Source organism: Macadamia integrifolia, chromosome 10 (genome assembly GCF_013358625.1).
Source record: "Macadamia integrifolia cultivar HAES 741 chromosome 10, SCU_Mint_v3, whole genome shotgun sequence".
Taxonomy (NCBI): Eukaryota; Viridiplantae; Streptophyta; class Magnoliopsida; order Proteales; family Proteaceae; genus Macadamia; species Macadamia integrifolia.
The window spans coordinates 29164834-29178944 of record NC_056566.1 but is presented as its reverse complement, the minus strand read 5'-3'; the positions used below and the strand labels follow the sequence as shown (position 1 = coordinate 29178944).

Sequence of the window (14111 nt, the reverse complement as noted above, 5' to 3'; positions counted from 1 at the left end):
TACGTGTCAATGGCAGTGGCATTGCAGGGAATTCATAAATTTGACCTAGTCAAATATAATCTGATAAAACATGTGGTGAAACCCTAATTTAAAGCTTCAACCATATCAAGTACTACGGTATACCACATTAAACTAAGATTCTAGACTTCTCAATATGCTGAGCAATAAAGGCAATATGATAAATGGACTTCCTCTATAGTAGAATCACATGGGAAATAAAAAAGGCACAATCATCTTCTCATATGGTGCAGTGGTGCACTTAGGTGTAGGGTTACAGCCTTTAAGGCTGTGGGCTTACCAGTTTGGCTCTTAACCAGAGCAATGGTGACTGTGGACTGAAGTGGTGGGCTGAGCCAGACTGTTTCTGATCAGTAGTCGACCTCTACCAATGGACCCAACCCAAATTGGGGGAGGGGGTGGAAACCATCCTTCCTCCTACTTTAGTACAGGCTAAGTAAATAAAGACCATGGATTAGTTTTTGTTCATCCACTGTCAATGGTTCATACAAAAATCTATCATCATTGTTACCCTTTTTGCTGGTGGTCCGAAATACCCTTCATTGTTTTTAAGCATCCATTAAAGATAACTCAATTTTATATCTTTTATTGAAAAAGGTTTTGGGAGCAAGTTGACATAGAATAACACACCAATGAGATGTGACAGAAAAATTCTATAGATATAAGCAAGGATTCAGGGACGGTATTGCTATCGATAATGATAATATCGATCCGGATTGGATCAGCACGTATTGGTTGATTTTGCCCTTGCTTTTTATCAAAAATACAATTATTTTTATTGGTTTACCCCTAAAATGATACAGATAATCAATCCAGATCGATGTCAGCCAATACCAATCGATACTGATACTTGAAACCATGCATATAAGATATGTTTTCAGTCCAGGAACATGGCCTCCTGCCCACCCAATACTCCCTCCCTGGGTATCTCTCCCCCATCAATAGGGGGCAGTGATAGCATTTCATAAGATGAGAGACAGTCATAGACACATATAGAGGCAACAGCTTGGACCCACTCTAGACAGAATATTTTTTCAAAAAAAAAAACTATTCAGGAGTGTGATGCCTGTGCCCAAACATAAGATAGAGAAAAATGACCTCCCCACCCTCGATGAAAAGTTGAATTCCCACCCATGTTTCATGCTTTTGTGTGCCCTTCCACTGACTCACGCTAACAGCAGGGGCCATGCTTTTAGACAGTAAACTTTCACACATATATAAATATAGGGAGAGGGATAGGTATGCCGCCGATATCAAGTCTATTAGCGGATAGCATCAATAGGAACACATGATGAAGTATCATTCAGGAAGGATATGGGGATCATTTCAGAAAAAAAGGAAGAGAGAAATAGACACAATAGATGCTAGCATACTTGATATCGGCGGCAGAACCAACTTTTTCCCATAAATATATATAAACTACAACGAGTGATTGTTGTGTTTGTTGGGTCATTAACTTTACCATCTGTAGCATATTTACCATCAGGATGTGAAACAAAAGGTTCCCTCCACTGAAGAAAGCTTCCTTCCCCGAACACGTGGATGTGCACTTTGCCTTCACTACCACTACGTTTGTATTGAATTATAAATGTTTACTCCAAAAAAAAAAAGTATTGAATAGTAAAAGGACTATGTACATAAATAACAAAACAAAGTATTTATAATTTAACCCCTCGTAGTATGAAAGTTAAGCTTAATTACAAGTCTTTGAATGTGCTACAATTTCCTCTAGCTAACAAGAGAAAAAAAATTTGAATCGGAGATAAATATGCCAGAAGTTACAAAACTTTTACCTTCCTTTATTGGTACACATTTATAAATTAAAAATTAAAATTCTAGAGAGGCTTACAGAAGGTAGGACCCACAATTGTATGTTAAAAAAAATTGAAACTCACCTTGCGGAATCCTTACCTATGTCACTGCCCTTCATGGTATGTACCACTTACTTTAATTTCCCTGTGGTATTATTTATTTCTAGTACACAACGCAGTTAGAAGACTTTAATTTCCACCACCATCTAAAGGATTAAAGATGGCTTCTTCCTGTACTCCATACACATCTGGAAGCATACAAGCCACCAGATGCTCTCTGAGTCTCTCTCTTAGTGATAAATGCGTAGAAGGGCTTATAAGTGAGATCTCTCATAGTCAGACAAAATCTGGCTGACCCGTTGAAGTCAAGCAACGATGCCACATTCGACTGTTAGGGTCCACCTGCCTAGGATAAGTAATGACTTCAGGAATTGGAAAGTAGACATAGTGAGTATTGCATATGCCCACTGTAATGCCACTATATCCAGCAAACGCTCCATGAACCTGCATGCCCACACCATGCCAGCCACAAAGTTAAGCTCCCACCAGAAATGTTTCTTTCTGGAATGGCCAATGTGAGTGACCTCAGTTTGGTCTCCAAATGAAATATTTTGGCATCCTGGTTATCTTGATTGAATATTTTGGTGAAACATTCAAGTAAATAATAAAAAAGAAATAGGAAAAAAAAAAGACAATTAAGACTAATGTGATCCAGTTTAATCTTAAAGCAATTAAAATCTGAAACTGATCCAACCCAGATTCTGAGCCAATCAAGTTTTTCATTTGAGAGGCCCGGTAAAACCCAAATAGACTGAAATCAACTGGAACAACTAAATATAGGCCAAATTCTTTTAGTGATGACAATGTATTGGTAACTAAAAGGGAGAAACAGGTTTCAACCCAAATAAAACATATTTTACTATGAATATTCTCTCTGTTAATAACAATGCTACCACTAAAAGACATCTAGGCTGGTAAAAACATTTTTAATAATTGCTGTATGTGATCATGTAATTTCTTTAGCTCTTTAGCTTCTAGCAGTCAATGTAATTTTACTAACGCCCAGTTATCATTGGTGTATCAAGCATAAAAGTAATTTGATCTTAAAGTAATACAGTTACATTGCAACAGTTGATACCTGCCAAGGGTTGCCAATCACTATGACTATTCTTTTCGTATTTATCAGCTAATTTCTACAAACCAGGACTTCTGCCTCAATTTAGGGCCAATGGAAGATTTACGCTATCAATGGGGTGTAGAGGCCATATATGTACTGGGTTTAGAATGTAGCCAATTTACAGTGTGTACCTACTAAACAGAAAAAGGCCCTACCAAGATATCCACATGCCAATAAGCAAAATCATCAGAAAATCCTGGTGACCTAACATCTCCTCCAAAAGAAAAACCCGAGTTAAAGTTGCCATTATTCAATGAAATATCAATAGAAGACAGTCACTTCATTTGTTATTATTATTGAATGGTGGTCTTGTTAACAACTGCCTGTGTGCCAAGGGAATTGCCCGCTCCTTTTCTAAATCAAACTTGGGAAGTGGTTATCTGTCCGGGAGAGCGGCTTACACCAGTGCTCTCTGTGTCTATCTCTCTCCTCCCCCCAAACAAAGGGTAGGAATGCCTTTTCACAGAGGGAGGGGGGAGAGATTAGACACATACGAGTGCTGGCATAGGCCAAGCTCCCAGACAGTGTTCTTTTCCCCATCAAAATTTTAGTATTTCTTACTTTAGTTAGTACAATGAGGAAGATAGTGAACAAAAGAGTGCTTACAGCATTTTGTCCTAGAACAGCACAGAGAATGCCATCAGCTGCATTTGCTCGACATGCACGGATCATGTATGTGGGGTCAATATACTTCACATCAGCCGGAAAACCAATCTCCTTAAAGTACTTCTTTGTCTGACATAAAATAAGTAAATTCAAATATCAATACCATACAGTGAACGTGATCAAAAGTAAACACCCATAACAACCAACACCTTTAAAATTCACCGTATATACATTATAGTAAATACCATCAAAAAATGACTAGTTACCACATTTGCCTTGGAGATAATTTGAAATTTCTTCACCGAAAATATGACTCAAGGGGAAGAGGGATGAAGAAAGTACTTGCAGCAAGTTATGGTTTTGCTTAACATAATAATTATATCTATAGGTACACAGATATTATTGAGGACTTATTTCGTTTGAGAGTAGTAATCAGAACCTAGAAGGATGCCACCCTCCTGACTGATCCCTTTACCCAAAATTTCAACAAGAAAAAAGAGGCAAATGTTGTCCATCCATAAAAGCAAATGTTCGGGTGTGGGTAGAATTCCAAACTAACATGATTTTAGTGTGATTTCTTATTTGGACTACAAATTGATCCCATATGTGGTTTCCTATTTTAAGCTGTAGAAATGCACATATGTTTTCTTTTTCTTTCTGGGAAATAGTTTACCTAAAATGCTACTATCACATTCTGCATAAATACAGATAGAAGTTTTTCAACTTCTACACTCTCTATATTGCTCGTCTTTGCAAGCACATGAAGAACGCAAACAAAGGTGTTATAAAGCAAGAAATTCACAAGGAAATTAAAATTTTATATATTATGGTTCAATGAGTTATTTGCTTTATGTGTTCTATCTCTAATGCTCATTAATGAGTTTCCAACAACTCAAACAGATGAAAAGGGGTGGGGGGGAGGCAGTAATGCAAAGCATATGCTTCTGAACTAGTGGAAACATTGCAGCAATATAAGTTGGCAAGGTCAAAGTGTCTCCATAAAATTGGTGCAATTGTGGAATTTTAGTTCATGTCAAACCCAACCAAGCATTTAATATTACAAGTGATCAGACCAATTCCCAACAGGTATTAATTGCAAATAAATTAGCGACAAAGATGATCCTATAATTGTGCATATATTCCCCAAGGGATACCACAGAGATTGAAGAACTGACCTCTTGTTGAATATGGACACCAATATCACCAAGTATAATATTTCCAGATGGATCTTTAGCATTAGTCTTCTCAATTAAATTCTGCATCATATAACAACAGTAATATAACATCAGCATCTCATTTCTTTAATGATCAGGTTGAACTGGAAAGTATTGGTCCTGAGATTGGATTCTCATACTCAATTCTCAGTTGACATTTCAATATAACATATTCAGAAACTTTCATGTTGGAAGGCGGAAGAAGGAATGAATATCATTCTAAGAAGGAATCAATATCGTTCTACTGACGTTTTCTGGTCGAGTTGTACCCTAAGTTTTGTCTTCTGAGCTTAAAGAGTTATATTTTTGACAAATCCTTCGTTACTTTGTAAATATTTTGATAAAATGGTAGTGTTAAATCCACGCATGCACGCATCCACACACATGCCTGTCTGCCCACGTACACACCTTTTCTTTCAAGAATTTAGTGGTCATCAAATTTTGTCTTGGGTTCAATGAAGCTGGAGGATTTTTTTATTAGGATGACTATGATATATAGGGTTTTCTTGTGAGAGAATTAATTGCTCTTTGGAGGTTCAGCAGACCCATAAATAGGCCTAATGCCCGGCAATTAAGAAAAAAGTCAATATTTTGCACAATTTCAACAAGCTAGGGGGAGTGGGCCATAGGGAGAGTCAAGTGGCCCCTCATGTTATCAGGTTTGTGTTCAACTGCTTATCCCAAAATCTTGGGTAAGTAAGGCCAACAACAATGTATATCAACACCCCCTGCACGTGCAGGCTTGTACAGACACAGCTCTACACGTGACACACTCACACCATCACGTGTCACCAAGGGGAAAATGTGGAACCCTGTTGCACTTCTCAGAGATCAAACACTTGACCTCCCTGCTCTGATACCAAATTACAACCATTTATCCCAAAAGCTCAACTCTTAAATAAGGGCAACAACAGTTTGTGCATGTGCACAAGTGGGTGTGGGGGTGTGTGTGAGAGGAGAGCTTGGGTTTGTCACTGATATCTCCTTTTGGTTGGTGTGTGTGGATGGCCAATTTGAGGAGTATATGAGGGAAGATATTTCCTATTACTCAAGATGCTTCTGGTTTTGGATATAGAATGTCTAACAAACAACTTCAAAGGTCATTTGATGGCATGCTGACACGTAAACTGAAGCTTCCCTTGATAACACAATGGACATATTTTAAAGTGACGAAAGGGAATAAACAGATAAAGGAAGTATTTAAAAAAATTGCTAAGGTTTTGTCGTAACAGACAATTTGTAAGGTGACATTACAAATGAACAGTGCTCAGTAAAAACAATTACAAGCTTAAGGTTTTGTTGTACCAAACAAACAAAGAATTAAAAAAAAATATATGATGCCATCCTCAAATGAACAGTGCTCATTACAACAATTACAAGCTTAAGGTTCTGTCATAACAGACAAACAAAGAATTAAGAAAAAAATGCTATGCTCAAATGCACGGTGCTCATTACAACAATTACAAGCTTAAGGTTCTGTTGGAACTTTTGAAAACCTTTACATTTAAAATGCTAACTCTATTCTTCTGAAAAATGACAAAATGACACTTCAAAGTAACTTGTAATTATAAAGTCTACCAAAAAAATCATATATAAAGAATATGATTCCTTAGTTTTCTCTCTAATGAAGTTATTATTAAATTTCTCAGGATTGAGCAGGATAAACAAAGATAAATTAGAAAAATGGCACCTAATTTTTTTTAAGCTGATGTTCTTAAAAGAAAAGCTACAATTCTAAAGATGAAAATATACTAACCTGTCCAGCTCCTTCAGCTACACAGACAACAGCTGATCCCTTTGTCTCAAGAAGACACTTTAGATGATTTAAAACACCATGAGGGCCATGTAGATAAAAAGGTACCTTGCGATAAAAACACATGGTGCATCAATAATAAGATTTAAGCAGAAGAGTGCCAATAATAGTATCTTGTGCAGACACCTTTGACCTTCGAATAGTTCAGATAAGCTTTCTTGAGTTGAGATATGTAAAAGAACAAACCTCAGGTATCAAGCATACATCAACTTGTCCACTAGCGAGGGATGCATGCATGGCTATGAATCCACTACTTCGGCCCATCAATTTTACAATGCCAATACCATGGTAAGCACTATGTGCCTGTTATAAGATTCAGACATATAAAATCAAGGTACCATTCTTCCAATTTGAAGCAAAGATACAAATGTTAACAGAAAATTAATAGGAAAACATGGAAGGTCAATCAATACAAGACCAAATAAAAACAATATGATTTGAACCTTTGAAGAAAAGCTGTTTTAAGAATTGAACTTATTTTACCTCAATGTAGGCAGAATTTATTGCTCGTTGTGCTTCTTCAACAGCAGTATCAAAACCAAAGGTCTTATCCATCCAAAGAATATCATTGTCAATAGTTTTTGGGACACCAACAACAGCTACTCTCATCCGTCTCTTATGACACTACAAATTAGAACAAAAATGAGATGCATCTTCATGGAGGAGACTTGAAAAAGGGAACAGTATAAGATCACTTATATACCAATTCCAAACCCAAATTAATAAAGAAATTAAAATCCATAACAATAAATAAAATGTATGTCGAAGTCCAATAGATAAAGTGATCATATACAGAGGGAACCTGCCAGACCCATGCCAAAGATGACATATGAAGCTACAAAACCTCACACATACACATGTGACATTAAAATGGCAGGTAAAAAGGTTTGCTCGAAAAACTAAAGCTCATGTTTTCAATGCCACATGCATTGTATGCAGTTATGCACTGCCTAATTAATAGTGGAAATGTGAACTCCGGTCCAGCACTGTATCTTCATCTACATCCTCTTCTATACTATCCACAGGTTTGACTCTTGAGGGTGGACACTTCATGCGAAAATGCCTTTGATTAAACTGATCACAGAACACTCTGTTCCCGAGAAGAAGGGACTCTGCCAAGTGGAACTTGCACCAAATTATGGTCCTCTTACAACTCTTTGATACTAATAAACTAATACTTTACCCAAAAAAGAACTGAAAAAAGGACAATGAATTAAGATAAATAGAAAAAGAATAGGCATAGAACAAGAAAGCAGAATGATTGTTTTGATAGCAGAAGTTGTGTTCAAAAAGCATTTCCTTCAGATCATTTAACAGAAAAATGTTTGCAAAGGTTTGAAAGATTCAAATCATATAGATTTAAGAAAGAATATTAAAAGTTCCCATGCTGATTAAAAATGGAAATCAAAATGGGACATGTTGCACTTAAAAAAAAAAAATTGATAAACGACAATGTTGTGCACCACAAAATTGAGAAGAATGCCACTCCAACAACCTCATTGTGTATTGCATTAGCACCAGCATGAGTACCGTTTCCACCCAAGACAAAGAGCATGTTTATTCCCCTTTCCTGAAAAACAATTTGCAGACAGGCATATGCAAAAATTTAAATATGTCATCAGGGTGCAAGTTTAATATCAGCAACACACTGAATTTTTTCCAACAAAAGTATACATCAAATAAAGAGAAACATAGTACCTCCATATTATCGACAATGTCACTAACATCTGGACCACCACGTGAAACTCCTAATAAACTCCCTCCAGCAAGGTGAATATTTTGAATAACCTTACGAGATAGCTACAACAATCCAAATTGAAAACATGTAGGAGGATAAGTATATACTGAATATCTTCTCCTTCGTGTGCAGTTATTTGGTAATTGTATAAATGAATTTGCACTACTGTGTCATAGGATATTCTCTAGGACAAACAAGCATACCGGCATTTCCTGTATTCCTTCATTGAAAAAGCCACGATAACCAAAAGGGATCCCAATAATCTTTTTTACACCATAGATTTCAAGTGTAATAACGATCTGCAGAAATCATAAGAAAAACTTCAGATATTCAGAGTATAATTGAGTACGAGGGGGAAATTCCATTTCATAAATGGGTAAAATCAAAATAAAAAAACCAATTCATAAAAGAATATAGAAATGTCCAAATCATTTATATGTTTTTATTTAAATGTATCATATACATTCATGACTACATGGTCTGTCCTACCATAAATAGTATACCAATATTATATGCTCATGTCGAGCATATGATTTTAACGATTGCTTGATTAAAGTTGGTAGAACTGGAGGGCACCTTTTTAGTAGAAAATATAATGGTTCTTGAAATGGCTTTGTGATGGATAGCGAAATTTTGGAGAATGTATAAATTAAGTAGATTTAGCATAGAATGATGTTGTTCTCATTTCTTCTTTTTAGCTATGGCATACTTGTCCTCAGGTAATTATCGGTGTATTTATGCCTTAACTACTCTCAGGAGGTCTATCAAAAAACATTTCTTCAGGTTATTATGGTTGCAAATATTTGATATGCCACCTCGTTTGCTCTTCTTTGCATGCACATGAAGAAGATGAAGATTCCAAATTTCAACCCCTCACCGCATAAAGTAAAGTTCTTAATTTACTATTTTACTTTCCCTTAAAGCACAATCTAACAAATGATCATCCATAATTATAATGCAAGGAATAGATCTCCCGCAATAACTATATTTTCAAGTTTTTAAATTACGAAGTAAGCAAGGAAAGAGTACAGCATGTATGTATGTGTGTGCACGCTATATGTATTGTACAAGAAAAACAAAGCTGCAAGTGAACAAAAATAGAAGGCAGATGAGCAGCATTGATCCCTCATGACAACCTGTCTGATAACATCATTGAGACCAGGACAAAGCCCGCCACAGGTTACAATTGCAGCCTTCACTTCTTCTGGTTTGAAGTATATTTTCTCCCGCGGCCCCGCACGGTGAACCCTAAAGACAATTCAGGATCATATTAGTCAAATCTAAGTCAGCACTCAAATGAAGCTACTCAATAGAGAGTTATTATTCACATATGTACCCCAAATTATTTTTATAATGAATAAATTATGTAACCAAATAGAATAAAAAAAGATTGTCTCAGTAATCATATCTTAGCCTTTGAACTAAGTTTACAGTCCACCAGGTCTAGAGAGTTCTCTAGACTGGCACAAATATCTGTCACATGGCAAATTAGATAGAGCTAAAAATTTGTGGACAATTGGACCCAAAGCTTCCCTGCTCACATATCAAGTTTCAACCAAAACAGAGTTTGGGCCAAGTGGCAAAACGAGGTTTTGAAAATCTCATGGAAAAAATAAAACTTCTCTAAAAAGAAAAGGACGGCTGAAAATGCAAAGGAATATGCCAGTACATGGAGGGTATAAGGTCGAACCTATGTCTGAAACTTGGCATTTGGCCAACCGAGACCATTTTCTAGATATCCTTCCACGTGGCAAAACATGGAGCCGGTTTAGAATCTCTCTAGTCTTGCTGAATTAGAGAAATTTTGCCTTGAAAATTTTACAAATTGGACTGAAATTAACTGATCGGATATTTAAGTGCATGGAGCTGTAGTTTGTTATAACAGATCAAAATCAATAATCCACATTACATATTTCTATTGTCTTATTAGATAGATTGAAGCTTGCAAGGACTTTGCCCTTGATTAAGGTGATCATCGATATAAATGTTCCTTATGAACCTCTTGAGGAGCAATTATTGTTCTAGCTAGAAGTACTGATATTGGTGGTCATATAATTAAGAACTGGTTTTGGACATTCATGATACAACCAATTTGCTTTAGAGGATGCAATATGGTCACATATTTTCCCCGGGTTATTATGGTTGCAAATATTTGATATGCCACCTCGTTATTCATTTCCATCTCCTTGTAAATCATCGATCCTCAAATGACCATTTAACTAAAATACAAATAATAAAGTGCCAGCTGCCTACCTGACGCACCAGGTATATTTGGAATCTCACTCTTAATAAAAGTGTCATTTTCTTACTGCGATTCAAAATGTCAGTCTCACTGCTAGCAGAGGTTGCTCCTACATTGTTCATAAGAAATTTCTACTTATATCCTAAAACTAATTAAAGTCAGATCCACATACAACAAGACTAATTCCCTTAGGGATACAAGTTCTTGATATTCTCTCTATTAGCCCACAGAGGGCAGCAAAGATAGAGAGAGGACTAACAGCTTTCAATGGCTGTGAGAGGACAAGTAACTGTAGAGATGCATCTCATTTCTTAAAAGTTCGCCGCAATTGATATTTCCTTCTTCTATTTACTCTTTGTGTCATCCAAGCATTAGCTCTATAATTATATTTTTGAAATTCAAAGAGACATCCTGACGTAATACCAGAAACTCTCAATCAAGGTTACCATAAAAAGTTTGGAACATTAAAAGTAGCAATAACTAACTTCAGCACAACAATTATAGAGCATATAGTCATCATTACAGAAAAACAGTTAGTAATGCCAGAGTTTTAAAAACGAATTTAAAATTTTAAGTGCTCCAAAAATGGTTGGGTCCAATTTTTGAGACTGAAGGGCTTCTAGCTGCAGAATTTTATTGCTTCTGCATTCTTAGTTTAACTAATCTTTCCACGTCATTAATCAGAAAATAGAAAACAGAATTATATGTTTTTTTTTCCGGTTCATGACAAATAAGTATGGAAAAAGAAAATGGATTTCAAAATTTTATTTGATTTGCAGGAGAAAATCAATCTGCAAAAATAGCACCCAATGTTTCATGTCTGCAAACACTAATGTATCTCACAACAGTCAACATTCTTTTTTGCAGGATTAGGTTCCTAAGATCAAAGAAAATTTGGGACGGATATTCTATCCCTTTTCTAGAGAAAATTCACATTCCTGTAACCTAAACATGAGAAAATCCAGTTCCCAAAGACGTCAGACACAAGAAAATTATTCACCAAAAAAATAAAAAAGACACAAGAATTATCCACGTTTTTTGCTTGAAAGTACCAAAACATCATTTCAGTTGGTTTACACACTTACCACTGCTCCACCCAGGTACAATTAGGATCAATACATTCAGCGCCAGCAGATGTAGGTGAGGAGTAGTGTATGGTCTGACAAAATTGATTAGAAGGATAAAGCATATTATAAAGATATGCAAACCAATAGAAAATATATAAGATAAATCTTGGCATAAAAGAAACTGATATTATAAACTTTACTATATGATTGAAGCAGACAAATTAGCTGGTTTTAGTTACAATAGATTTGACCAAACTGCTCCAGTGGATGTTAAGGACCAAGATCGATCTATAGATCATATATGTATTTTTTTTTGGATGAATAAATAAATTCATATTATTTTATGATGGTGTGCCAATCGACTTGTTCTGGCTAGGACCATTGATTCAATGATTGGCCAACGACGATCGGCTCTATTATTGGAAGTTATCATCTAATCCACTGGAAATTTCAGGGTTTTGCTCACTTTAATCAGGATTGATAGTGCCCTAGAACAATTTTGGGCCCGGTATGAATCCATTTACCTGAAATTGACCAAAAATATTTATGCAATTGATGGATGATAGAGATCAAGACAGGATATCAAAAAGATCATACTGTCTAAGAGGGGTTTGCCAATGAAGTGGAGAGAGCAACTGGTTCCACTCACTTTATAGGATGACAATAAAAATGTTCTTAACATGCAATAAAGATCAAAATGGGACTCTAGTCAAGATCATGCCTTGCAATGCTAGTAGGTAACAATCGGTAATCCTTCTAAAGATGAACCTGACCCCCAGCTAGGGAGCCAACCCCACCTGCACTTCCACTTGATAGAGGGAGTGTTTGTTGACATTTATGACCAATCAACCAGGTTCATCGACCCAATTACCCCAGCATATCTACTGTATGATGGAGATCAAACTGCAACATGATGGAAGTCACGTTGTCCAAAGGATGTAGAGAAGTGGAAAATGACCAAAGTAAAAGATCCAATCTAGTTTGCAATGTGCCAAAAATTAATGATGAGGCCTGCTAGGCTTGTAAAATGATAAAAATGCACACATAAATTGCCATTTTCATGTAGTATTTTCCTTTTGACCAATGTTTATGATCAGAATGAACATTAGTGTTCCAAACATGAGGGGGGAGGAGAATGTACCTTAAGAAGCACTCTATCATTATTGTTTATGTATCCATGCCATCTCTCATCTGATGGATATCCGTCTGCAAATTCCTCACTCACAGGAGTCCTAAAAGATGGAAAGACATCAAAACAAGAGTTTCAAAGAAAGGACCAAAGGTGCACAGTTCTCACAGATGGAAAAGCTAGTTCGGATAACAAAGGCTGCTGTACTATACAGACAAACATTTTGAGAGGCTTTCACCATGGAACCTTGTTGCACATGAAAATATGAATCCTCATCTCTACGTTTTCAACAATAAAGATCCAAGCTAATATTTAAGGTAATTTAAGTTCCAACAAGAAAAATCGACCTCAATTGCAACAACTAAACTAAGAAACGGAAATTGCTTATCAGAAGAAAATCCACAAAGCTAAAATCTGGTGCTCAGAATCAGTCAGCATTATAGAATTCTCAGTGGATAACAACTCAATCAACACCCGAAGAAAGGATGAAAGAAGAAGGAAATGACCTGCTCCTGAGGCAAAAGGTAGACGGAATGGGAACGAGATCATCAAAAATGTCAGTGAGATGAGGAATGTCGAATCGCCTTTCGAAATCCTCCTGAAACTTGGTCTTCCAGTCAGGATCACTGAAATCGATTGCTGGATTCTTCTTCTCCGTAAAAACACGGTTATTCTTACAAATTCTATCAAAATTCCTTAATCTCGGAACACCAGAACCAGAAAATCCAACAGTACAAGAAGGCTTCTTCACTGATGAAGCAACAAATGTTACGCCGATCGGCGACGAAATTGATTCCATCAAAATAGAATTCCTCCCTCTCTCTCTCTCTCTCTCTCACTCTCTCTGGCTAACTCTCTTGAGAATTCGAAGAATTCACAGAGAGAAGAGCAGAAGCAGAGATCTCAGAAGGAGTTCAAGTCTTCAAGCAGAGAAGAGAGAAAAAGCAGGGAAGTTTGGCCGTACAGTCTGATTCGAAGTTTTAAGTAAACGACTTTTCTTTTCCCACAGTCGAAAGAAAGTTTGGGAAAATAGGTTTTCCAATGCATTTTAACGAAGTTGACTTCCAACAAGACAAACCACCACCGTTTTGGAAGGTGAACCTTTTTTCGTATTTTCTTTCTTCCAAGGGAAAAATTGGTTTGTTTCGAGAGCCAATCTAGTATGGTAGGCCGGGTTTCCTTTTTCACATTTGGAGCGGTTGGATTAGAATCGACTGACCGATATTCTAATACTTTGATCAGAGTTTCTATTTCTATGGCTATAATTTACAAATCTAGAGTTCTCCATTAAGAGAA

At 36.4% G+C, this 14111-nt stretch overlaps 1 protein-coding gene across 1 annotated transcript; it reads right to left on the bottom strand.

Moving 5' to 3' along the window:
- Positions 1–1656: 1656 nt before the first annotated feature.
- LOC122092114 (ATP-dependent 6-phosphofructokinase 5, chloroplastic-like) lies at positions 1657–13873 on the bottom strand. Its single transcript, XM_042662430.1, has 13 exons — positions 13322–13873; positions 12828–12918; positions 11705–11778; positions 9514–9625; positions 8581–8676; positions 8338–8439; positions 8135–8209; positions 7123–7263; positions 6826–6942; positions 6583–6687; positions 4788–4868; positions 3613–3741; positions 1657–2333 (listed from the first exon to the last, which is right to left on the bottom strand). The coding sequence occupies exons 1-13, from the start codon at positions 13612–13614 to the stop codon at positions 2166–2168; spliced, it is 1584 nt and encodes a 527-aa protein (XP_042518364.1). The 5' UTR covers positions 13615–13873; the 3' UTR covers positions 1657–2165.
- Positions 13874–14111: the final 238 nt, after the last annotated feature.

Coding starts and splice junctions, on each gene's coding strand:
- LOC122092114 (XM_042662430.1), bottom strand. CDS start 13,614: ATGGAATCAATTTCGTCGCCGATCGGCGTAACATTTGTTGCTTCATCA. Junction 6,943..7,122: donor TAAATTCTGCCTACATTGAG/GTAAAATAAGTT, acceptor ATCTTATAACAG/GCACATAGTGCTTACCATGG. Junction 3,742..4,787: donor GTGTCCATATTCAACAAGAG/GTCAGTTCTTCA, acceptor ATTTTATGTCAG/ACAAAGAAGTACTTTAAGGA.